The 24265-nt window shown below is 61.2% G+C and overlaps 3 protein-coding genes across 6 annotated transcripts in view; 1 reads left to right on the top strand and 2 right to left on the bottom strand.

The window, feature by feature from the left end:
- Positions 1 to 9: 9 nt before the first annotated feature.
- AMPD2 (adenosine monophosphate deaminase 2) lies at positions 10 to 19871 on the bottom strand. Of its 4 annotated transcripts, none has more exons than XM_042800198.1 (18): positions 19664 to 19870; positions 6555 to 6685; positions 6198 to 6328; positions 5802 to 5870; positions 5007 to 5118; positions 4693 to 4879; positions 4441 to 4582; positions 4223 to 4312; positions 3609 to 3738; positions 3318 to 3512; positions 2997 to 3128; positions 2719 to 2882; positions 2446 to 2572; positions 2131 to 2294; positions 1898 to 2018; positions 1629 to 1802; positions 1260 to 1370; positions 10 to 1155 (listed from the first exon to the last, which is right to left on the bottom strand). In XM_042800198.1, the coding sequence occupies exons 1-18, from the start codon at positions 19746 to 19748 to the stop codon at positions 940 to 942; spliced, it is 2481 nt and encodes an 826-aa protein (XP_042656132.1). In that variant the 5' UTR covers positions 19749 to 19870; the 3' UTR covers positions 10 to 939. The 4 variants fall into 4 exon arrangements, with proteins under 4 accessions (XP_042656132.1, XP_042656136.1, XP_042656134.1 ...); XM_042800202.1 differs by lacking the exon at positions 19664 to 19870 and adding an exon at positions 8966 to 9111; XM_042800200.1 differs by lacking the exon at positions 19664 to 19870 and adding an exon at positions 8729 to 8885.
- GNAT2 (G protein subunit alpha transducin 2) lies at positions 11826 to 18724 on the top strand. The gene is made up of 9 exons (XM_042800216.1): positions 11826 to 12201; positions 13196 to 13238; positions 13503 to 13644; positions 13832 to 13989; positions 14371 to 14499; positions 14747 to 14876; positions 16653 to 16806; positions 17163 to 17368; positions 18638 to 18724. The coding sequence occupies exons 1-8, from the start codon at positions 12084 to 12086 to the stop codon at positions 17351 to 17353; spliced, it is 1065 nt and encodes a 354-aa protein (XP_042656150.1). The 5' UTR covers positions 11826 to 12083; the 3' UTR covers positions 17354 to 17368; positions 18638 to 18724.
- Positions 19872 to 20360: 489 nt separating the features above from the next.
- The window catches only part of GNAI3 (G protein subunit alpha i3), a 32089-nt gene continuing 28184 nt past the window's right edge, over positions 20361 to 24265 (bottom strand). Inside the window, exons 6-9 of the mRNA XM_042800215.1 lie at positions 23279 to 23408; positions 22653 to 22806; positions 21607 to 21820; positions 20361 to 21519 (exon numbers count right to left, since the gene is read on the bottom strand). Of these exons, the coding sequence (XP_042656149.1) occupies positions 21630 to 21820; positions 22653 to 22806; positions 23279 to 23408 (475 nt within the window). The 3' untranslated portion in view covers positions 20361 to 21519; positions 21607 to 21629. The remainder of the gene's footprint in view (positions 21520 to 21606; positions 21821 to 22652; positions 22807 to 23278; positions 23409 to 24265) is intronic.

Raw genomic sequence — 24265 nt, 5'->3', positions numbered from 1 at the left:
AAACTTTTGTTTGTTTGTTTTGTTTTGTTTGTTTGTAGTCGCCATCACGTTTTCCTGGGAGAGTCGGCTGCCGGCTCTGGACCACAGCAGACCGGGACTTGGGGGGGACCCAAGGATGGGGTAATGCCCCACCTGGAAGGGAAAAGCCTCGTCCGGCCCGATCCGGGCCACAAGCTGCTCCTGGGAGCCTGAGGGACGGGGACACGCGGCACCCCGGCCCCTTTGCCTTCCTCCCTGCGGTGATGAAGAGGATGGAGCATCCTCCACCAGGCATTGTCCCCTCCAGCCAGCACCCCGTCTCCTCCGGGCCACCGGGTCCCCACTGACCGTGGCATCCCCGTGGAAGGGTGCGAGAGGAGCCTGGGGGTGCAGAGAGCCGGGGTTCGGGTCCCTGGGGTGCCGCTCAGTGTGTCCCCACGGGGCGAGAAAGTGGACGGAGAGACGGGCAGGAAATTAAAAAGCGTCAGGACCCAGGCGCTGCTCCTGGGCTGGGTCCCCCCACAACGTCCCCATGCCTGGCACCGCTGTCCCCTAAATCTGTCACCCGGGAGGTGAAGCCAGGACCCTTCCAACAGTGCCCACACCCATGTCACCACCTCCTGTGGCCTCGTCCCCATGCCACCAAGGACCAACCCAGCGAGGAGACACCAGTTTAAAAAACAGAACAAAAACAAAACAAAAGAACGACGACAAAAAAAGACCAAAAAAACCTCCCCACAAAAATAAGAAACGGAGAGAACCCAGCAAACCCCGACCCCTCCACGGTGAGTGACACTGTCGGGGCGCTGGGGACAGCAGCGGGGAGCGTCCCCTTGCCAGGGCGGGAGGTAGCAGGAGGGGGACGGCGGCGAAGCCCTGGAGGGATGCGGGGTGACAGAGGGGTCCCCGCGGGAGCTGGGGACAAGAGCCCCGGGGGCTGGGGCAGGGCGGGGGGGGCAGTCAGTGGGTGCCCAGGGTGGAGGTGATGGTGAGAGCGTCCTCCTCCTGGATGGTCTCCAGCTCCTCGGTCTGCACCGCCTGCGTGATGAGGGTCAGCTCCTGGCACAGCGTCTCGAAGCGGTAGCTCACGCGGATGTCGGGGACGTTGGTACGACGGATGTCGTTGCCCTCCGGACCCTCCTTCAGGTAGTGGGGTCCCAGCCAGTAGCTCTTCACCTGGGGAGAAGGGCAAGGAGGAGCTCCCACAGCTGCCTTTGGGTGCTGCCAGCACCCGCCGCAGGGTGCTCGGGGGTCCCGGGGTGGGACAGGGGGGTCGTTACTTTGTGGGAGAAGCCGCTCATCAGGACGCTGTTGCGGGCCAGCTCGCACATGTCGCAGGAGCTGAGCTTCCAGACTTGGGTGGCGATGCTGTACTCCTCCATCAGCGGCTCCTGGAGGGGGAGGGGGGGGGACACGGCCTCAGCACCCACCCGTGGGCCACCCCCCAAGGAGGATGGGGGTCCCCAGCTTATCCCACCCTCTCCAGACCATCAGCATCCTCCGGAGCCTGTTGGCATTGCCTTGCTCCTGGCCACCACCACCAACCTGCTCCCATCACCGTGGCTTGGTCGGTGGCCACTCTGTAGCCGTTTTTAGGGGGGGGTTGGTGGCTTGTGACCCCCCCCCCACACACACACACAACCACTCACCTTGGTGAAGTGGAACTGGAGGGGGTCGTCGGTGGAGAGGGAGACCATGAGCCCCCGTGAGAGGTACTCGGGCAGGGGGTTGCGGTGGTAGCTGAGGAAGAGGCTGTTGTTGCTCAGCGGGGACATGGCGATGCCGATCTGCGCCAGGTAGTAGAGGTACTGCAGGACGGGGGCCTGGGGAGATGGGGTGGGGGGGAACAACAGCATGAGGGGGGAGGGGGTCCCAGCCACACACCCGGCCCCCATGGGCACCCCCCATCCCCGCTCACCTTGCGGAGCAGCAAGCCGTGGGAGATGTTCTCCGAGACCATGAAGCCCGAGACGAGGTGATGGATGGGGCCAGCCTCACCACAGTGCGGGCGCAGGACGAAGGTGTGGAAGCCTCTCTTCCTGCAACGCGGGGCTGACCATCATCATCTGACACCCCCCCACCCCCCCCCCACCCCCCGCCAAGACCCTCCCAGGACCGGTGGAGGTGCCGGGGACCCCGAGATATCCTCACCGTCGGAGGTGGTTGAGCACCGTCATGTTGGCATACATGTAGTACAGGTAGTAGGAGTAGGGTGGGTTGTCCTCCTCCACCCAGTTGCCCGGCAAGGGGCTGTCCAGGTTGAAGATGTGATGTTCTGGTTTGGATTCATCATCCACGCTGTCGAAGCCGTCCACCTGCGGCAGAGACAACCCCGGGGTGGGATGGTCACCCCTCCAGCAGATTCAGCCCCCCAAGCTGGGTCCCGGCTGGGGATTGCGGGTGTCACCGGTGTTCTCCGTGTGTCCGCCCCCCCCCCGCCCCCCAGGAGCAGGACGTGGTGCTCACGTGCTCCAGGAAGAGGTGAAGCTCCGGGTGTTGGGCAGGGTGGACGGTGGCCTCATAGAGGGGCAGGAAGATGTTCTCCAGCATCTCCTGAAAGTTGGCCAACTGCTTCTTCGTCCGGTAAACATCGCTGCAGGGGGACAGACCCTGCTCAGAGATGGCTGTCCCATCCCGTCCCACCCCACCCCATCCCACCCCATCCATCACTGGGGTGTCCTTGGTCTCCCCACCCAGGACGTGGCCCTGGTTGAGGGTATCTGACCTTCCGTTACTCACAAGAGCCGGGGCACCTGCACGAGCCAGCGGACGTTGTTGGAGTGGACACGGTGGTTGACGGCCCAGCGGGCCAGTTTGTCCCACTCGTCCCGGGAGCGACCGTAGATGGAGAGCCGCAGCTCGGCGTTTTGGTACTTGCTCTCCTCCAAGTCGGACATCACCTCCTGCCGGGGAGGGGCAGGTGTCACCCCTTGGCCACCAGGAAGAGGGACATGGGTGGCATCGCTACCATGGGCATCAGAGGGAGATGGGGAGGGTCACCCAGCAGGGCCACTCACCTTGATGATGTGGGCAAAGTACTTCCCCGAGACGCGGTTGTCCGTCTTGATGAAGATCTCCCGCAAGATGGACTCACCGATGGGGTTGTACTTGGCGTTGAACTTGTCGAAGCGGTGGAAGGTGTTGCGGTCCTGGCAGGGGGACGCAGATGTGAGCTGAGACCTCTTGTCACCCCAGAGCCACCACAACATCCCTCTCCAGAACCTCCAGCAACCCCCCCCAGCCCACCCTGGGACAACCCCCGGAGAAGATCCCCCACCCTGGCCAGAGATGAGCTGAGGGCCCTGCTCATCTCCAGGATTTGGGGGTGTCCCCCGTACCGCGTGGACATCCAGCGTGTCCACGCTCAGGTCGTAAGCGGTGAGGTTCATCGTCTCGAAGACCTCCTTGAGCGTCTGCTCCTTGCCCTTCTCCACGTGGACGATTTCATCCAGGTGCTTCTTCATGGCCCGCTTGATGAAGCGCAGGAGGTGCTTCTGGTTCATGCAGGACGAGGCGTGGATGTGGGTGTCCACCTGCACGGCCAGAGGTGCTGCTCAGCCCTGAGAGCCTCCACGTGTGCCCCCCCCACCCAGGTCAAGCCAGGACCCCCACCGCGAGCCGGCGGGTACCTTGCGGATATTGTAGAAGTCGCGGTGGGGCACCTTCTTCTGGGCCGCCAGCTCCTTCATCTCGTTGAGCAGGACGTGCATCTGGAACTTGGAGCTCAGGTACTGCAGCCGGCGGTAGCAGAAGGATTTGCTGCCCGAGGCGGGGATGGGGGTGTCAGTTTTGGGGGGAGGAGGGAGAACATCCAGCCCCAACCCCCCAAAGGCTGGTGCCCACCAGGATGAGGGGACGCGGCTTGGGACTCTTGGACCCCTCTCCCTGTGCGTGGTGACCATGAGCAAGGACGGACGCACGGACATGGGAGCTGCACCAGTACCATGTGTCATAGCCACCGCCATGTCCTCTAGTGCTGTCCCCAAGGTTCTGCATCCCCCCCCCCCCCCCCCAAGACACCCCCATGGTGGGACCCTTCTCCTTACATGGGCCCGTTGATGATCAAAGCCGTGAGGAAATTCATGCGAGCTGAGACCCCTTGTCACCCCAGAGTCACCACAACATCCCTATCCAGAGCCCCCAGCATCCCCCACCCTGGGACAAGCCCTGCAGAAGATCCCCCACCCCAGCCAGAGATGGGCTGGCCCCCCCAAGACACCCCCCATAGTGGGACTCTTCTTACATGGGCCCGTTGATGATCAAAGCCATGAGGAAATTCATGTCGGCGATGAACTCCTGCAGGTCGGGGTACGGCAGGTCCAGCTCCGTGCTCCTGGGCGGGGGGGGTGGGGACACAGAGGTGGGTGACACAGAGGGACCCCCCCCATACCCCACGCCACCCACTGCAGCCCCCCCAACAAACCCATCAGACCGGTGAGCCCCCCACTCCTCACGACTCACTTGTCGGTGAGGTCCTGCTTGGTGTAGACGTGCACCACGCCGTCCACCATCTTCAGCCCGAAGCCCAGATCAGCCGGCATGGTTTGGGGGTCCCACACCTCATAGGGGTGCTGCTCCGCAAACGGGGGGTGCACAGGGGCATCTGCAGCCGGGAGACGCCCAACAAGAAGATGATACGCATCATCGGATGGCTCCCCCAAAGCTCCTCCAGCACCCCATCCCGGCGTGAAGAGCCCCCCACCCCGTGCTCACCGGCGGCTACGGGGGTCTCGGGCACCTCCTCATAGCCGCGGGTCTCCAGGGGTTTCTCGGAGAGTTCCTGCAGGTACCGGGCGGTGGTTTTGCAGAAGCTTTGCAGAGACAACCCCATGTACTTCTCCCGTAGGAACAAGGCCTTCACCACGCTCTTGGCCGCGTCCAGAAGGTCCGTGAAGGGCACCTGGGGAGGGGGGGAACGTCCAAAGGAACCAACCCCGAGGCGGGGGTTGACACCTTGAAGACCTTCTCCTGGGTCTGGTGGGTGTGTTGGGGGGGGGGGGAGGGGGGAACGGGGTGGGGAGGCTCACCCCACATTTCTCCTCCCCCGAGATGGTGACCCGCTGGAACTCCCGCTCCAGCAGCACCTCCCGTTCCTTGGGGACGTGGTCCGCCAGGTCCTCGCTCTGCTCCTTGAAGAGCCTGGGGGTACAGCCAGTGGCCGGTGAGATGGGGGCACGGTCTGACCCCATCCCTCTTGGGGGGGGGGGGGGGGGGGGTGTCCCGTCCTGCCCCCCCACCCCGGCAGCAGCACCAGCACCCGCCCCAGGAACTGCGGCCAGCCCCCGGGGGGTGGCAGGAGGGTGACGCTGTCCCCAGGGATGCCAGCACCCTGTTTGGGCAGATGGGTGCTGCCCGTGTCCCTGCTGGCGGTGGCATTATGGCCCCCCCCCCCAGCCCCACATGAGCACAACAGAAAAAAAAAAAAAAAAAAGAGGGGGGGGGGCGGGGGGGGGGGGGGGAGGACAGAGAACGAAATAACTCGTGACAGAGACAACTCCCAAGCGGAGACAGGAGGGAGGAGGACACGCAGCATCGGACCCCCCCGTTCCAGGGGGGGTGACAGGGCCACGACGGGGTCCTGAGCCACCAGCAGGGCTGGGACCCCCCCCCCCAGGTCACCCCAAACCCCCCACCCCTAACACCCCACCGGGTGCGTTAACCCCTTCAGTGCCAGTGAGAGCAGCCGGGTGGTGCGGACCTTTCGGCTCTGTGTTTGGGGGAGCTGGGGGGGGGGGGGAGGGGGCGGCTCAGAAGGGGGCCGGGGGGGGTCCCCAATACCCCAACCCGTGTCCCCGGCCGGTGGCACCGAGCCGGACACTCACTGTAAGTCCGCGGCACTGTCAATTTTCAAGAAGTCCTGTTTGGCTCTGAGCAAAATGTCGGGCTCGAGTCTGGGGACAAGCAGGCAGCGGCGGGGCGGGGGGGGACAGCCGGGGGGGAGAGGGGGGGGAAAGAGGGGCCGGGGAGAGAAAACACCCCGTTAATGCTGAAAACAACAAAAAACACACAGAAACCAGAAAAACTAAATTAAAAAAAAAAAAAAAAAAAAAAAGGGACACCAAGCACAACACCCACGGGAGAGAGGACACAGAGCTGGCACAGAGGACTGACAGCCCCCCCCCCCGGGGGGCCCAGGGTGGGCGGGGGTGGCCTGTCCCCGTGCGGGGACCCCGTCCCGTGGTGGGGTGACACGGTGACCCCCCTCCTTCCCGGCTTACTTGACGTCCTGGCTGATCTGGCGCTCGAGGCGCTGCCGCCGCTCCTCCAGCTGCTCGATGGGGCTCTCCTCCGGGAACTCGTAGGGCGCCGTCCGCATCTCGCTCTCGGCCAGCGAGCGGCAGAACAGCTCCTGCCCGGATCATCCCTGTCATGAGCTGTGCCCGGTCTCAGCCCGCGGGGTTGGGAGGGGAACGGTGGTAGGAGGTGGGGGGGGGGGGGTGTGTGTGTTCCCCCGCCTTCCCCTCTCCACAACCAAGCTGGAAAGGTGGAGGGAGGAGGGTGCGGGGTTGTGGGTGGGAGAGGATGGGACACACGGATCCCACTGAGACCTGGCAAACTCGGGGCACAGCACCCACCTCGGCGATCTCCTTGTATTTGCCGTCCATGGAGGTGCGCAGGTCAACGGGGAAATGCTTCAGGCAGTGGGGGGTCCCGGGCAGGGAACGGGCTGACTGGAGGGGACGGGACCCCGGCCCACCCCGCAAGTCTGCAGACACCAGTACAGCATGAGCTGGGGGTGCGGGGGGGAGAGGGGAGGGGGCAAACCCCCCTCCTGGGCAGGGAGGGGTTAATCAGCCCCTCCACAGCCCCCCCAGCCCCCCAGAACTGGGATCCTGGTCCCTGAAGTGGTGATGGGAAAACTGAGACAGCTCAAGGGCAGGAGGGACCCCCCCCCCCTACACCTCACCCCCCCCCCACTGCACTGAGGGTCCCCATGGCTGGGGGGGGGGTAACGAGCCAGCAGTGTTAGTGAACGAGGGGCAAAGGGATGGGGGGCAGGACCCCCCTTGTCATGGGGGGGGCAGGACGCTGGGGCCCCCCATCACACCTCCCCACACACCCCTCTGCCTGCCCCCCCCCCCCCAACGCCAGCGCTGTCCCCCCCAAATCCAGTGCGAAAGGCACCACCACGGGGGGGGACACCCCCAAACGGGGAGGGACAGGAGGCAACACCTCCCCACAGCCCCCCAGAAAACCCCATCACCGTGACCCCCCCCCCCAGAGCACCACCGGGTTGCCCACCCTCCCCCCTGCCCCCCACCTCACGCCCAGGAGGGGGCTCAGCGTGGGGGTGGAGGAACACCCTGATTTGGCCCCCACCCCCCAGCACCCCCTTGGCCTCAGTGGACCCCCCCGGGTGCCAGCACCCTCCTCTGCACCCCTCGCACCCACCACTCTTATTGACAAACCCCACCACAGACCCAGCTTGGGGGGGGGGGGGGGGGGAGCACTGGAAATCAGACCCCACTGGTTAAACTGGGGCCACCAGGAAGAGCCTCCCACCCACCTAGCCCAGCGTGGGGGGTGAACCCCAGCATCCTGCACCCCTGGATGAGCCCCCCGCCCCACCTGCCCCCATAGCGCATCCTCCCTGCATCACCCAAATTGGAATGGGGGGGCAGGGGGGAAGGTCTGAGGTGGGGAAACTGAGGCACGCCCCACCCCACGGGGCAGGGGCCGCTTCACTGCCCGGCACCCCCAGTGCACACACGCGTGTGCAAGAGCGTTTCGGCTGGAGCTGCCCCCTCCCCTGCCTCAGTTTCCCCCCCCGCCCCCCCCCCCCAGGCAGGTACCTGTGGGTGCCCCCCCCCTCGCCGGGCAGCGGCGACACCCCGGCAGGGCTGGTGCCCGTGTCACCCAGGGCCGGGACAGCGCCGGTGTCACCCGGGATGCGCCCGGCGGCGCATCACCCAGGTGACACCCAAGGTGCCCTGTGCCACCGGGACGTGCCCGTCACCCTGTGCCACCCACCCGGGGGCACGCCTGCCACCGCGTGTGTCACCCGGGGCCCGCAGCAGCCCCGGCAGCGCCCCGACACCCCCGCCAGCAGCCGGGTGCCCACCTCAAGGTGCCACCTCGCCACCATCACCCCCCCGGACACCCACCCGCCCCCCCCCCCCCCCCCCCCCAGCCACGGTGCCAGCCGAGACCACCCACGGGCTGACACGCGAAGCCGCCCCCCCTCAACACCAGCACCCCCAAACCTCCGTGGGGGTCCCACCACCCTGCACCCCCCAACCACCCCCAGCGCTTCCCCCCCACCCTCCTCCTCCTCCTCCTCCCCCCCCCCCCCCCCGGCGCACACCACCCGCTGCGCCACTGCTCCGCCGCAGAGCCCCCCCCCCCCCCCCCCCCCGCCTCACGCTGCTGGGGAAGGGGGGGGACACACACACACACACACACACTCAGGGCACCCCAACACCACCGGCACCCCTCAGCAACCGAAAAGCTCGCTGAGCAGCCCAGACGCCACGGTGATGGGCACGCCGCTCCAAAGCGGTAACCCAGCGCCTTTCCCCCCCCCCCCCCCCCAAACATAGACACCCCCCCTCTTAGCACCCACACCAAGCCCCCCCCCCAACATCGCAGCATCGCCCCACCCCCCACCCCCCCAAGCCCCGGGGCTTGGCACAACCAGCGACCTGGACCACCCCGCGGGTTGCGTGTTGGGGGATGTCGGGGGGGGGGGGGGGGGATTCAAGCCCAACCGTGGTGGCGGGGGGGGGGGGGGGTGGGGGGGGGGGCTCACCTGCGGGGCTGGGGGCCTGCAGGCTGCCCCGCTTCTTGAAGGGGTACTTGGCCGGGGCGGCCGAGGACATGGCGGCTCCTGGGGTGGCGATGGGGTTGGCGATGGTGGCGATGGGAGGGGGGGACGGACACGGTAGCGGGGGTCGGGGACGGTAAGCGGGGTGGGTGGCGGTGGCGGGGGGGGGGGGGGGTGGTGGTGGCGGCGGGGGCCCCCGGGGGCCCCGGCGGGGACTCTTACGGCAGCAGGGCGGCAGGGCCGGGCGATGGCTGCCGCTCCCTCCCCTGGTTGATGATTGATGCAGGAAACCCGGGGCTGGACCAAAGTCCCCGGCGGAGCCCGGGCCGGAAGCCGGCCCGAGGAAGAGGATGGGGCGGGAGGAGGATGTGGGCGAGGAGGAGGAGGAGGAGGAGGAGGGAGGTTGTCGGAGCAACCAGCTCTGCTGCGGCGCCCGCACGGGTGCTGGGAGCCTTGGGGATGCGGTGCTGAGCGCCCGCCCCGCGCTGGGACAGGCGTGTGTGTGTGTGTGTGTGTGTGTCCCGAGGCAGGCATCATGCGTGTGTGTCCCCCCCCGAGGCAGGCATCATGCGTGTGTGTCCCCCCCCCCGAGGCAGGCATCATGCGTGTGTTCCCCCGCCCGAGGCAGGCATCATGCGTGTGTCCCCCCCCGAGGCAGGCATCATGCGTGTGTGTGTCTCCCGAGGCAGGCATCATGCGTGTGTCCCCCCCCCGAGGCAGGCATCATGCGTGTGTGTCCCCCCCCGAGGCAGGCATCATGCGTGTGTGTCCCCCCCCGAGGCAGGCATCATGCGTGTGTCCCCCCCCGAGGCAGGCATCATGCGTGTGTGTGTCTCCCGAGGCAGGCATCATGCGTGTGTGTCCCCCCCCCGAGGCAGGCATCATGCGTGTGTCCCCCCCCGAGGCAGGCATCATGCGTGTGTCCCCCCCCCCGAGGCAGGCATCATGCGTGTGTCCCCCCCCGAGGCAGGCACCATGCGTGTGTCCCCCCCCAAGAGGGGGTTTCATCCCCCCTGCTGGCCTTGGACCCCCCCCCAAAATGGCAGCAGCACCTCCAATCCCCCCCCCCCCAACCCCCTCTGAGATGAGCATTGTGCCCCCCCCCCCCACCAAAGACAGGCATTGCCCCCCCCCCACCCAAGACAGGGTGTCATTCCTGATCCCCCGCGGAGACGGGCGTCATCCTCGTCAAAGTTGGGGTACCGCACCCCCCCCCCCCCCCAGCAGCAGCTCCGTGCCCCACAGCTGGGCACTGCACCCCCCTGCAGGCATTCACACCCCCAGGACAGTCATCCCCCCCCCCCTCCGGACAGTCAGCGCACCCCCCAACACGGACCGTCACCCCCTCTCATTAGACATTGTACCCCCCCCCCAAAAAAAGACCGAGTAGCCCCCAAAGCAGGGCATCACCTCCTCCAACATAAGCATCCCCCCCCCCCCGAGGTGGGGTACCACACCCCGAAAGAGGGGACTCACACCCCCCTCCAGCCCCGCAAGGGGGGGCTGGGTGCCCTCAGCACCCACAGGGGATGTCCCTGTGGGGTAACACCACCCGACCTGCCCCCCCAAGCCCCCCTTACCCCTCAGCCAAGCTAGAGACGGCATCATATAGGGGACCCCCCCACACACACACCCCAGAAGCAGGACCCAGCTGTGGGGGTACCGGGGGGTGTCACACCCTCGTGACCTCTGTGTGTGTCCCCCAATCCCCGCGTGTCCCTACCCGTGGCCAGAGGCTCCCGGTGCCACGGCCTCGAGTGTCGGGGACGTGTTGGGGTGGTGCCGGGCTGTGTCCCCACGGAGCAACACACACACCCCCCCCCCCCCCGAGCCCCCTAATCCAGCACCGGGGCAGGGGGGGGATTTTTAGCCACTGCCGGAGCGGAGCGGGGGGAATGTCACCCGTCAGGGCCTGTCCCCCCCCTCCCCACCGTGTCCCCCACCCCATCCCGCTGTCCCACCGAGGGGACAGTGAGGTGATGCCCCCCCCGCCAGGGCCACCTCTGTGCCAGGCTGAGGGGGCACAACAGCCATCCGGGGGGGGGGGACGGGACGGGATAGTGGGGACCCCCAGCCTGAGCTCTGACCTATGGGTGAAAGCCGTGTCCCCTCCCCAGCACCGCCCCCGTGACACTGGGTGGGGGAGTCGGTATTTTAATTGGCCCCCCCCCTTCATTAGCGCCAAGTTCATTAGAGGCTCAGAAGGGGCTTTGGGCAGGGACAGGCTGTTATGCTGGCAGGGATTGGGGGGGGGGGGGGGGACACGACACACACACGCCAGGTGGGATATGGGGACACCAGTGAGGGGACATAAAGGCCCCAGTAACCCTGTGGGGTGCAGGGATTTAGGGGACCTTACACACAAATACCTGCAGTACCTCTGGAGGGACCCAACACCCCAACCCAGGGCTGCCGGCGGGTCCCCCCCGCAACACACCTAAAATCAGCCCCAGCGGGACAGGGTGGGGGCACCGACCTGTCCCCCGGGGTGTGGGGGGACCCTGTGATCCTGCCGGCCTGGAGGATGGGTGCTGGGGGGGGGAAGGGGGTGCTGAGCCCGAGGGGAGGAGGAAGAGGAGGAGGAGGAAGGCTGAGCGCTCGATCCCATTAAAGAGCTTAGGCAGCAGGAGGGCAAGGGATGGCACCCAGCAGGGTAGGATTAGGGGGGGCTCATTTCCCCCCCCGGGGTAATTAGCCCCCACTTCCCCCCACAGGAGGAATCCCCCAGAGCCGCCGTCCCCCCCTGACACTCCCCTGCAGCAGCCGGGGACCCCGCCGCTCCCGGGGTGGGGGGGGACGCAAGCAGGGGGCCGACCCCATCCCCAATGCCAACCCAGCACCATGGGGGGTTCCCCAAACCCATATACCCCCCGAGCCATCCCAGGGGACACAGGGTGTCCCTGTCCCCCGTGGGCAGGGGGTGTCACGCCACCTGCCCCCTTACATAAAGCCCCGTCCCCACTTCCTCGAGATGCTCCCTCTTTTTTTTCCCCCCCCTCGTGAGCCCTAATCTTTGCCATCTTGGGCTAATTGGATTTCCTGGGTCACATGGCAAGATAAAAAGTCCCCAAATCCCACAGTCCAAAAAAATCAGGTTATCCATGGGGAATTAAGGGAGAGAGAGGGGGGCAGCTGGCCTGTGAGGACCCACAGAGCTCTGCCCGCTGCGGGGCACCCCAACATCAGGGCGGTGGGTACCTGGCTCGGCCTTTTGGGGCTCCTCTTCCTCTCCCCATCGCCCACCGCCCGCCCCCGGGGTGCGTGCGCCGTTCCCCGTGGAGAGCTGGAAGAACCTGGGGACCCAGAGGAGCTCGAGGCGTTGGAGGAGGAAGACGTGGCCATGGGGAGCGGGGCCAGCGCGGAGGACAAGGAGATGGCCAAGAGGTCCAAGGAGCTGGAGAAGAAGCTCCAGGAGGATGCGGATAAAGAGGCCAAGACGGTCAAGTTGCTCTTGCTTGGTAAGGGTGGGGAGATGTCCCTGGGAGGAAGGGGGACATGTCCCCCTGTCCCCACCCAGCACCCTGTTGATATTGGGGCGATGTGGCTGCTGGGGATGGGCAGGGGGCAAAAGCAACCAGGGAGAGGGGACAGGGATGGGGGCAAGGACAGGGAGGCCCCAACCCCATCAGCTCCTCGTGCTCTGCCTTTCTTTGTCCCAAGGAGAGCCCCTTCCCTGCGGCTCGTTAGCCCTCCTTAGCCTGATGAGTTGCCATTAGCAAGCAGAGGTTGTCCCACCAGCTGGGTGTCCCCCAGGGTTGTGCCCGGGGTGGCATCAGGTCTTGGTGGCCACTAGACGGGTGGCAGGGACAAAGGGGGACTGGGGAGGGACCAGAACACCGGGTCCCACCTGGGCCAGGCTGTGGCACATCCCGGGGGGGGGATCAGTGAGACCCCGGGGAGCTCCTGCCACCAGAACCCCCAAACCCCGCCGCTGGGTGCAGGGCGGGAGGGGACAGTCCCTTGAGGGACACCCCCCCCACCCCACTTGGGCAGCGGGGTGACCCCATGGGGACACATCGGGGCCCCGCGGGGCCGGTGGCAGGGGCTTATCTGGGGCGGGGGGGGGGGGTGCACGGGGTCAAGGCGATTAGCACCCTAATTCTAAGCGGCTTCTTGTGCTGCCCTAAGCCGCTTACAGCAGCGCAGCCATCGCCGGCGACACCCGTGGCGGGAGGGAGGTGCAGCACCCCGGGGGGACCCGCAGCCCGGTGGGTCCCCCCCACCCCTGGGGGTCCCCGAGGTGTGGTGCAGCTCTTGGCGCAAAGGGTGACAGGAGGGGGCATGGGGATGGTGGCACTGGGAGGGGGGAGGATGGGCCGGGTGTCCAGCCAGGGGAGAGCGGAGCAGGATGGAGGGCGGCTCCCCGCCCTGGGAGGTGCCCATCGCTGTGGCATCAGGCCTGCTGTCTGTCCTGCCCTGGCCACCACTAAGGTGTCCTCCCACTCTTTTCAGGGGCTGGAGAGTCGGGAAAAAGCACCATCGTGAAGCAGATGAAGTGAGTACGGCCCGAGGAACCCAGACTTGGGTGGGGGGTGGGGGGAAGCACCAGCACGAGCCCTGGACAGTGGGTGACAGGACCCCGGTCACCCCCCCCCCCCATGTCACGCTGGTGATTCCCAGCGTGGGGTGATGCTGGGAGGGGGGAGTGCGGGGTTGGGGGGGGGAGGGCACCCCAGGGAGCCACAGCTTGGGGCTGAGGCTGCTGTGTGTCTTGTCATCCGTCCATCCCCGTGTCCGTCCGTGTCCCCCCCCCCCCCAGGATCATCCACCAGGACGGTTACACGCCCGAGGAGTGCCTGGAGTTCAAGGCCATCATCTACGGCAACGTCCTGCAGTCCATCCTGGCCATCATCCGCGCCATGTCCACGCTGGGCATCGACTACGCCGAGTCGTCCTGCGCGGTCAGTCGGGGCGCTCATCCCCATCCCACCCCCCAACCCCCCCCCCCAAACTGGGGGGCTCCCAGAGCTGGGGTCCATAGTGACCCTGTGCTGCCCCTTCCACCCCCTCCTTGCAGAGCCCTCAGGGGGTTTTTGGAGGGGGGACGGGGGCCACGGGTGGGACGGTGACAAAGGGTCCCTCTTGCAGGAGAAGGGCCGGCAGCTCTTCAACCTGGCCGACTCCATCGAGGAGGGCACCATGCCCCCCGAGCTGGTCGACTGCATCAAGAAGCTGTGGAAGGACGGGGGGGTGCAGGCTTGCTTCGACCGAGCCGCCGAGTACCAGCTCAACGACTCGGCTGCCTAGTGAGTGGGGTCACCAGCTGGGGGGGGGAATGGGGGGGGGAACACCCAAGGATGTGCCTGGGGACCCCCCCCCCCGGCTGCTCATTCCCATTTCCCACCCCGTGTGGCAAAATCAATCCCCTCCCTGCTCCTGGGAACACCCCGAGGCCGCCATCCCCCATCCCACTGGTGCCGGTGGGCTGCAGCCCCACACTGTGCCCCCCCACCCCACCCCGATGTCCTTGCAGGCCCCCAGCGATGATGTAGCCTCGAAGTCCCAGCATTTGACAGAGCTCAGGCCACCCAACCATCCACAAAAACCCACTGCGGGGGGGGGGGGGAACAGGACATGAGCAGCCCCTGGGCAGCACGTCACATCCCCTCCCCTCCCGTCCCCACCAGTTACCTGAACCAGCTGGACAGGATCACGGCCCCCAGCTACCTCCCCAACGAGCAGGACGTCCTGCGGTCCCGGGTGAAGACCACGGGCATCATTGAGACCAAGTTCTCTGTCAAAGACCTGAATTTCAGGTGGGTGGGTGTCCCCCCTGCCATGATCCCCCCCCAGACCCAGCAGTGGGGAGGGGGGTTGGGGTAAACCTGCTGCTCCAGGGACCACCAACCTCACCTGGACCAGGGATGGTTGGTCACTGCATCCCTGACACCTCAAAGGACAAGGTGCTGGGACCATCATGGGGGGAAACACACACACCCCCCAGATGTGTCACACACACTGCCCCTGTCCCCCCCCCCCCCCCCATCTTTGTCCCCTCCCCAGGATGTTTGACGTGGGAGGGCAGAGATCAGAGCGCAAGAAGTGGATCCACTGCTTCGAGGGGGTGACCTGCATCATCTTCTGCGGGGCGCTGAGCGCCTACGACATGGTGCTGGTGGAGGACGACGAAGTGGTGGGTCGGGGTCCCAGAGGTGCCCGGCCACAGCTCAGCAGCTGAGGGGGGGAAGAGGAGCCGGGTGCTTCGGGGGGGGGGTTACAGAGGCAGGGGGGCAACGCTCTGTGCCATCTGATGCTCTGGGTGATCCGGGGAAGTGGCGGGGGGGGAGAGGGGGGATGGAGCTGGCTCCCACCCAGTAAACGTCAGCACTTACTCTGGGGCACGAGCAGCCCAACCGAGAAATAACACAGGTCACGGGGCCGGGGGTCTGCCCTCCCCGCTGCCCACGAGGAAACCCCCCCCCCCCGTCCTTCCGAGCAGCCAAGGGCAAAGCAGCTCCCAACGCCGACCTCCTCCCGAGAGCCACCGTCCCGCCGGGAAACGCTTCCAGATGCGGGAAAACCACCCGAGCAAACCCAAAGGAGCCAGCCCCAGTGCAGGAGGGGAGGAAGAGACACCAACCGGTCTCAGTGAAGGAAAATCCCGCCCAGAGGCACCTCTCGCCTCGCTGTGCCCTCCGAGGTGGGCAGAAAGCAGCAATAAGGGGGAGATTTCACTCTCCCGGCAAGCAGCAGCGGCGGGGAAAGACGGCACAAAGTCATAGCAAAGCCCTGCGGGTGCCTGGTGAGGGATGCTCCGGCAGAGCTGCCGCTCCGGCACCAGGGGAAAGCAGCTGCCAGGGCAGAGGCTTGGAGGGGAGGAACACAGCAGCCCCGAAATGGGTCGTTTCCCGGAAGAAATAAGAGGTGAAGATGAGCAGAGCAGGAAAAGCAGGCTGCCTTCTGCCCTGCCCAGGGGACTGGGGCGAAGCGTCCTTGCTGGCATCCCCGACAGCGGCCAGTCCCGGGGATGCTCCCTCACGCTCTGGGGTCCAAACACCTTCGCCAGGATCTGCGCCAGGGTCAGGGCCCCGCCACCCCCGGGGCTTGCCAAGGCCGGGCAGGAGCACCCAGCCCTTCCTCAGCCGTGGAGCTGCACCGTGCGTGAGGCATCTGGGGGAAGGATCTTTCCCCTTGAAGCGCCCAGGAAAGGCTGCAATGTTTCCCCTGCACAGGATGGGGCAGGATTTGGCCAAAGCTGCCCCTGCTCGCTGAAGCTGCACGGAAAAGCTGCTGGACAAGGCAAAAACATCCCTGTCACCCCTGAAGAACCTGCCCACTGCCATCCAAAGGTGGAGGAGATCCACCTTCCATCAGCAGAGCAGCAAAAGCCCCCGGTCAGACTTTTAGCTCCTCTTCCTCCCGAGGATGCCCCTGCAGTAAACTAGAAACTGCACATCTGCTTTAAAACTCGAGCTTTCCTTTTTCCAGCTCCTTTCCAAAGCTGCAGGTAACGGCTGGGGGCTGCGGTGCAGCGTGGCCTGGAGGGTGGGGATGGCAGCTCGACGCCCTCACTGAGCACTTTCCACAGCCGCAGGGCTGTGAGGTTCCCCCCAGGTAATTTTCCCACCTCAGGCGTTCATTTCTGAGCATCCCAGAAGCTGACAGGAGGGATCGGATCGTTGCGCTGCCCAGAGCTGCTTCACACTGCTCCCCATCCCGAGCACCGCCTGGATTTATCCGGGTCCCTCACACTGTGGCACGGGGGCTTCTCGGGTGGGCAAGAGGGACGCTGGGTGCGGGCAGGGGTCAGGCAGTAGAGCAATTTGCTGCTGCAGCAAAGAGGAGCATCCCTGGCAGCACAGGGGAAAGCTCGGGAACAGGGGGTTTTGGGGGGCTGCAACGGCAAAAAGGGGTCTGTAAATGATTTACAAACCCAGCACTTGGTGCCAAGGAGCCTGTTCGCTTGCAGAACCGCATGCACGAATCCCTGCACCTATTCAACAGTATATGCAACCACAAGTTCTTTGCCGCCACGTCCATCATCCTCTTCCTCAACAAGAAGGACCTTTTTGAGCAAAAGATCAAGAAAGTCCATCTCAGCATTTGCTTCCCAGACTACGACGGTGAGTTGGTTTGTTCCCCCCCCTCCCCGAGCCCCCCAGTCCGTGGCCTCAGGTGGGGAACCGTGTGGTCCCAATACAGACACAGCATTTTGGGTTGGGTTATGCTGGGGAGGCAGGAGCAGAGGAGAGGACAGATGTGGCCTCGGAAAGGTGTTTGTAAATGGGATACAACAGCTTTTTAAAATTGCTTTGCTCGGTGCAGCTGCCACCCAGCCCTTCTCCTCCTCCTCTGGAGGGAGATTCCAGATCCAGCTCTCTTCAAAACAAGCCTTAAGCACCCCCTGGTCCTCGCCCAGCTCTGACGATCATCTGCCCTGGCAGCAGCTCAGCAGCAGCCCCGTTTCCTCCCTCCACAGGTCCCAACACGTTCGAAGACGCGGGAAATTACATCAAGACCCAGTTCCTTGATCTCAACATGCAAAAGGACGTGAAGGAGATCTACAGCCACATGACCTGTGCCACAGACACACAGAATGTCAAATTCGTCTTTGACGCCGTCACAGATGTCATCATCAAAGAGAACCTCAAGGACTGCGGCCTCTTCTGAGCATCTGGGTGGCAGGTACTCAAGAAACGGTTATTTAACCACAAAAAAATAAAAAGGGCTGGGGAAGGGGGATGGAGATGCAGCAGAGCCCACTCCATCCCGCTCTGCAGGGTGATGGGACATGGGTCCCCCCCAGCTTTTGCCATCAAACACAGTCTGGAAGTGCCTGCCTGCAGAGCAGGGGAGGGGAGGATGTGCTGGGACTACCCAGGACTGAGGGGTTGGGGGTCCCACCAGCCCCAGGGGAGGGGGGGCAGCATCCCCCTGCAGAGCTCCAGTTCCCATCCCAAAGCCGGGTGGGCTCAGCCCAGTTATTGTTTTGAACTCACGCTGCCAGAGCGCTTCACACCCTCGCAGGTGGAGAGTTGAAAACAGCAGATTGCAGCCCAAATGATGCCCCCCAGCAAGAGCAAACCGCGTTATCCTGGTGCCTCCCGTTGCCACAGCAGGGTCACTGGTGCTGGGCTGGTTTGCAGCCCGGCAGCCTTGGCTCATGGGGACAAGCAAACCGCTGCCCAGTGCAGGAGGGAGAAGGCACGGGCAGCCCAGGCCACGCTCTGCTTCACTTGGCCTTTTAGCTCATCACCCTAAAGGTTTAATTAGGGTTTATAACCCTAATTCTTATGCCTGCATTTTCCCGCTAGCCTGAGCAGCAGTGAGAATTTCTTCCTCTTCTCCTTCCCCGAGCAGCTCCCAACCACCAGCTTTGACGCTTTTTCAGGGAACCTCCAGCCCTTCCCTCATCCCTGAACATTAATAGAGAAGCAAGGGGGGGGGGGGGGAAAAAAAAGAAAAAAATAAATAAAGCAGGCAGCTTCCCTGCAGGCAGAGGCAGGCTGCGGCAGGACGGGGGGTGCAGCCTTGGCCGCCAGCTCTGCATTGTGCTGCGAACAAAGCTGTTCTCTAAGCAGAGCACTCAGCAGCCTTCGACCGCAAACCCGCTTCTAGCATCAAGGAAAAAATAAAAAAAAAAAAAACAAAAAAACATGCCATGACAGCAGGCAGGGAGGGAGGCCGTGCCTGCCCCTGAGGTTGCAGGCAGCAGCAAAAGCTGCAAGGGTTGAGCAGCGGGGGAATACAAGTGTAACGCTCCAGGCCCTTCTGCTGCTGCCTGGGTCAGAGGATTTAAACTGGTGGATTTTTTTCCCCCCTCCCGTCACTCAGGGTGGTGCATGGCACAGTTGCTTCTCAAAACCCACCCCTCCTGCACGCTGCACCATATTACACCCTTCACTGCGTTGTTTGAAAGCGTTTAACCCCCTCTTCTTTCTTCCTTCCCGCTAGAAGAGGAAGAGACTTCAATTTCACGGCGCCATTCTGCTGTGCAGAGCCAAAGGGATTAACCAAAAAATAAAAGTTACTCAGACCCCACTTTTTCTATGACCTGCCCACCTCCTTTCAATCCCCAAATAAGATGAATTTCCTAATCACATTTGTGGCCATTTCCTCTTTAAAAAAAAAAAAAAAAAGAAAAGAAAAAAATCCTCGCTCTCTATAGGTCCTGGAAGGCAGCGTTTATAAATGAGATCTGGGGAGGTCTGTCACCAAAGAGCACACGATTCCTAGTTCACTTGCCAGAAAAATTAGTATGAAGCCATCGTAGCCTGGCACAGCCGGGCAGCGTGCTCGGGGGATCCAGCAGCGGCACGGGGACTGGCTCTCCTCCCCTCTGCAGCTCATTTCTTCCCTTTTATCAAAGCGGAATTAATCAAACCAGGAGTTTCTGGGGAAGGTGGAGGCTGGGTTAGCTACAAGTCACACCTGAGAACCAAGCTCAGGGGGGCAAGCAAAGGCAGGAGCACATGCAGGAGGTTTTGGGGGCGGCAATAGCCTACAGGAGAGGAATGGGGCTGGATAAAGAGGAAATGGTTACTTGGTCGATTTTCATTCGGCTATTTAAGAGCTGTATCAGCTCTTTACAGTTTGTAAAGAAATCTGTAGGCAAGTCCTGCAGCCTCTCCCTGTTCTGTGCAGAGATCACACCCGCAGCTTCGTTTAACCGTAGGAAAAATGAAATAACGAAACACGCATGACACAGACGTCTGTCACTTCTCCCCCCTTGGACTTCTCCACGATGACTGTTCCCAAGCCCCGTCCCTGTGCCCAAGAGCACAAAGATCAAGGCACATTTGACATCCTTTGCCTTCAGTTCCACACTGGGTGCTCACGCGGGCCTCCCACCACGACCAAGCGGTTGGGCGGTGCGAAGGGGAGCGGGGCCACCCTCACCCCCCCGGGCAGGCGGTGGGGATGGAGGCGCCAGGGGCCACCCCCGACCCAAACCCCTCCGCGAGCAAAGCGCCCTCCCACCTGGGCGAGGGGGCCGTCCTGCAGCTCCAGCGTCGGTCAGGGAGCACCGTGCTGCCGCAACCCCGCTGCTGGGGGAGCCTGGCATCAATTTGTTTAAAAGGCGAGCGATCCCCTGCGGTCGCGTGAAGCTGTAGTAAAGCCGCCGGCGAGGAGGGAATCGTCAAGCAGTCAGCAGAGCTCGAGGCAGCTTGGGAAAGTTTCCAGAACAGAAATACACTCGGCGTAGCTGCGGAGTAGGGCTGCATGTCAGACACGCAGCAGACACTGGGGGGGGTAGCCAGTTACAGCACCCACAAGCATCCCTCAAGTATTTCATTCTGTATTTCTTCGAAACGGGTTACATCGACATCACGTAACGGCATCCAGAGCAGTAATTTTCCCATCAGGTTCAAAAGAGGCAGCGAGACTTGTGCTATAAATAAGCAGTAAACTAACCATCTGCCAATAATCCTGATGAACGGCGGGATGCCTGCCGTCCTCCATCTGTGCCAGCACAGCCCAAGTCTCGAGGAGCAGCAGAACCGGCTGCCCAGAGAGCACTGGAAGTCAGGGGGGGATGAAGCACGAGGACCCTTTATTTACACCCATTTAGTACACCCACTTCCCATCAAAGCGCTTACCTTTCCTCCCCAGCAAAGCGCACGAAGCGGGGAACGCTCCTGGAAAAATTCAGAATGAACTCGAGAAAAGGCTAAACTGTTTACTCACCATTTTAATACTGCCAACAACTATAACAGATTGAAACTGTACACGTGACAAACTGGGGAAAAAGAGTCTCAATGCAAATGGTTCAGCAAAGGAATGTACTGACTGGTTATGAACATTACTACAGTAAAAACAATGGCAAACAGGAATTTGGCACCACATATACAAAGTAAAGGCATGCTTGTCAATACAGTTTAGGAGTCTCTGAACAGAAAAGGCCATGGTAAATGCAGAACAAGGTGCACCCTTTACAAAGTTGCCCACCGGTTTAGACCAAAAATGCACAAGAATCTAAAGTGGTTGATTTAGTAGCTCTGTAGCAGCACGCGTTTCCCATCCGGTTTGGAGCTCAGCATTTCAGCTCTCCAACAGACGCAGGCCGGGCACACGTTCGCCGCGAAGCTGGCTTTATGCTTACCACGCAGAAAGAACCTCCACTTGGGTATCAGCATCAACCAGGTTCACCCCCAACCGTAAGCTAAAGACCCGCTTATCCTGCTGCAGAAGCTTCTTTCGAAAGCCTTATGGCAGCAGGATGGTAACAAATTACACATCAGAAAAAGCCGAAGCTATCGCCGTAAGAGCTCTAAGGATCCTTTAAGTAGTTGCAGAAATATTAAATCCTGACCATACCAAGTGTTAAAAACAAAGAGTTCCTGCTAAGAGGAATACTTTCTGCATGATCTGGTCACATGTGCATAGTTAAGTGATATATTTTTTTTTTGTTGTTTTTTTATTTTTAAAACAAGATTCGTTTGCAAATAAAGAAATAAAATTTAGTAAAGTTATAGTTTTCTTGATGGAAAAAACCTTAAAAACAGACTAGTGGTGGCTTGTTAACCAAAGAAAGAGAGAAAGCTACATATCGAAGGTCTGGAATCCAGCACCTCAACTTCACAACAGCTGTACACATTTGAGATTACACCATCCAAACGATGCCAGGATGATCTAGTCACACTAACAGTTGTTCCACCTTGACCTAACTTCAACATCCCATCATATCAATAAAAAGGTCCCTAATACAGAAGATTGTGCTAAAGAATGCAACGATTCTGCATGCTGTTTTCATTTCCCTGGTCCTGTTCATGCTTGCAGCTGTCCCCACGAGGCAGCAAAGAGTCTGGTTCTCAAAACGCCACATCATAAAAAAACTGGAAAGAAAAAGAGCGAGCGTTAGCGAGGCGCAAGGCAAAGCCAGCCCCAGCTGGCGTGCAGCGCTGCGAGCAGCCCGGCTTTACCTTCTTCCCACGCCCCTTCCTTCTCAATAGAGTCCACATTCCTTCAGGTTGTTTTTAATGATAACATCTGTAACAGCATCGAACACAAACTGCACGTTCTTGGTGTCAGTGGCACAGGTGAAGTGCGTGTAGATCTCCTTGGTGTCTTTTCTCCGGTTCAGATCTTCAAACTGACACTGGATGTATGCAGCTGCTTCCTCGTACGTGTTGGAGCCTGAAAAAGATAAGACCCCTTAACTCTGGCCAGCAGTTCACAGCAGAGATCTTTTAAGTACATATTAAGCTGCTTGCAACCATCTGTCTTATCCAGCCTCAAATCCAAATCCACCGTTAACTCCTCCCTGTAGAGCTGAAGTCTACTCCCAGCTTCTGATCAGTGACCTTGGACGAGTCACTCCTGCAGCTCCCCGACTGCTCGCTGCTCCGGCCTCCCTGCCCAGAGATCGCTGGCAGGGAACCTTGCACGCTGGCTACAGTAATGCTTCACGCTAGGAACACGTACAGAAGAGCGACAAGTCACAGGAATAAGCAAGTTTGAAGGAAGGACCACTTAAAAAAAAAAACAAAAACACCACAAATCAAAAAGCCTCGAGCAGTGACTAGGTGAAGCATCACGTCCATGCGGGGCCCTGGCAGGGAAGGGCTGTGAAACAGACTTGCTGAAACACCAGGGCAGACAAGTGCCATACCCAGGGCACAGACCAGTTTCACAGCCTCTGAAATTGAAGTGAAACGAAAGTATTGTCCTAATAAACACGTGGAAAACGCAGAGTGACTCTGATCTGCTGGAGCACAAGTACTTCGCTCTTCGTGCTCCGGGCCATAAAACACACGGGGACAAAGGCAGTTCCAAACCACACGTCTGTACGACTGCATCTCTTCTGAGAAAATGAGCCATCAGCTAACCTGACCGCCCAACAATGCTGCCCAAGAGACAGAGTTAAGGGAAAAACATAAGCTTTTAAGTTATCTTGGATTGTGTAGGCTTTGACTGACTCATCCCTGGCCCTGACAAGTAAAACGCAGCTTCATGAGCCCAGCCTTACCTGTGTACTCTGGATAGCAGATCGTTAGTGGACTTTTCTTAATCTTTTCCTCAAACAGGTCTTTCTTGTTCAAGAAGAGAATGATAGATGTGTCTGTAAACCATTTGTTGTTACAAATGCTGTCAAACAGTTTCATACTCTCGTGCATCCGGTTCTGGAAAATAAAATGAGAAGGGTGATGCATCATTCCAGTTATTAGAGGAGGATGGGGTGGGGGGACAGACAGGCTTTACTGCAAAGGCCAGACTAAAGAGTCGAGTGCCGCTGACATATCCGCGCTGCCACCTCACCAGGAAGAGGACGGGCACAACCCTGAGCAGGGGTCAGGTCACCTCCTCATCCCAGAGACCCCCCAGGACGCGCGTGTTCCCCCCCAGAGGTACTCACACCTCGGGGAACAGGCTGCAGGGACCTCCCTGTAACGAGGGCCTGAAGAAAAAAAATCTCATTTACGCATTATGCTGAACAGTTTCTGGGGCAAGATAGTGCAGGCTGCTGCAAGGAAGCGCTCATCTTCACAGCCCTTGGACAACTGTAACAAGGGGAGCGAGCGTGCCCACGCCATGATTCCACCTCCCTTCTCCCGTGCCACGCAGCCAGGCACTGGTAACTCCTCCATAACATACCATTTCCTCGTCCTCGGCCAAGACGAGGTCGTAGTCGCTGAGGGCCACGCAGAAGATAATTGCTGTCACACCTTCAAAGCAGTGGATCCACTTCTTCCGCTCTGACCGTTGGCCACCAACATCGAACATCCTGGGAGGGGCAGAAGAACCATCTCAGAAGCCACGGCGACCTCCCTCCCCAGCCCCCACGCCGTTCTCAGGGGATGGAGGAGGCTCAGCTAAGGGCTTCCAAAAAGGCAGGGTTTAGGGGAGAGCAGGTACACAGCCTTCCATCAGCAAGGCCAACAGCTCCGAGCCCTCCCTTTCTCAGGAGGGTGGATTTTAAAACCAGAATTCTTTTCTTTAGAGCGATTTCAGCAGGAAGAACTAGATGTTACCTACATCGCTACCCAGAAGACTGCTGATTCACCAGGGCATGCTTATTTTGTTCTCTGCCTCCTATTTCCTTAGCAACAATCCATTTGCTTGACTGGACTCCAAACACCTACTCATAGTCGGCTCTTCCAGTTAATTTACGCTGCGTCTGACAAAGGATTATCTGGAACATACTACCTGCATGCTACTTCTGGGACCCAGAAAAAAATTAATGGGGTTAAGAAACAGTTTCATGTATCAAAAAAAAAAAAAATCTGCGAGCTACTGAAGTTTAAAGGCTGCAGAGCTGCTTACAGAATTTCTGTCTATATAAAAAAAATGCAAGTGTCTTGGACGGTTACAATACCCTGCTCACTCAAATATTTCAATGAAGAAGCAGGATTGCCCAGGATGTTCTGATGGACTATGACTTAATTAAATCACGCAGATACAAGTCAATATCCAAGAGCTATGAAAATCGTAAACATTGATTTGTTATCAGAGCAAACAGGCAGACAAGAGAGAAACTGCCCAGGGTGGGCCAAAAGCAATGCAATTTAACGATGCCAAACAAGGCAGCCAGAAGTGCGGCTCAGCTAACTCCAATCTTCTGTTTAAACGTAAACCGTCCCT

The sequence above is a fragment of the Tyto alba genome, unplaced genomic scaffold (assembly GCF_018691265.1).
Source record: "Tyto alba isolate M040663 unplaced genomic scaffold, T.alba_DEE_v4.0 Super-Scaffold_30, whole genome shotgun sequence".
Lineage (NCBI taxonomy): Eukaryota > Metazoa > Chordata > Aves > Strigiformes > Tytonidae > Tyto > Tyto alba.
Note: the sequence above shows the minus strand (reverse complement) of the source record. Positions and strands in the feature narration are given on the sequence as shown.

What these genes read in the sequence shown, in the direction of transcription:
- AMPD2 (XM_042800198.1), bottom strand. Translation starts at nt 19,748, where the DNA reads ATGCCAGGCTCCCCCAGCAGCGGGGTTGCGGCAGCACGGTGCTCCCTG. An exon ending in CAGATCAGCCAGGACGTCAA is followed by an intron (nt 5,871 to 6,197) that starts GTAAGCCGGGAA and finishes GCTTGTCCCCAG; the next exon opens with ACTCGAGCCCGACATTTTGC. An exon ending in GACAGTGCCGCGGACTTACA is followed by an intron (nt 5,119 to 5,801) that starts GTGAGTGTCCGG and finishes CTGTACCCCCAG; the next exon opens with GCTCTTCAAGGAGCAGAGCG.
- GNAT2 (XM_042800216.1), top strand. Translation starts at nt 12,084, where the DNA reads ATGGGGAGCGGGGCCAGCGCGGAGGACAAGGAGATGGCCAAGAGGTCC. An exon ending in ACCATCGTGAAGCAGATGAA is followed by an intron (nt 13,239 to 13,502) that starts GTGAGTACGGCC and finishes CCCCCCCCCCAG; the next exon opens with GATCATCCACCAGGACGGTT. An exon ending in CTCAACGACTCGGCTGCCTA is followed by an intron (nt 13,990 to 14,370) that starts GTGAGTGGGGTC and finishes CGTCCCCACCAG; the next exon opens with TTACCTGAACCAGCTGGACA.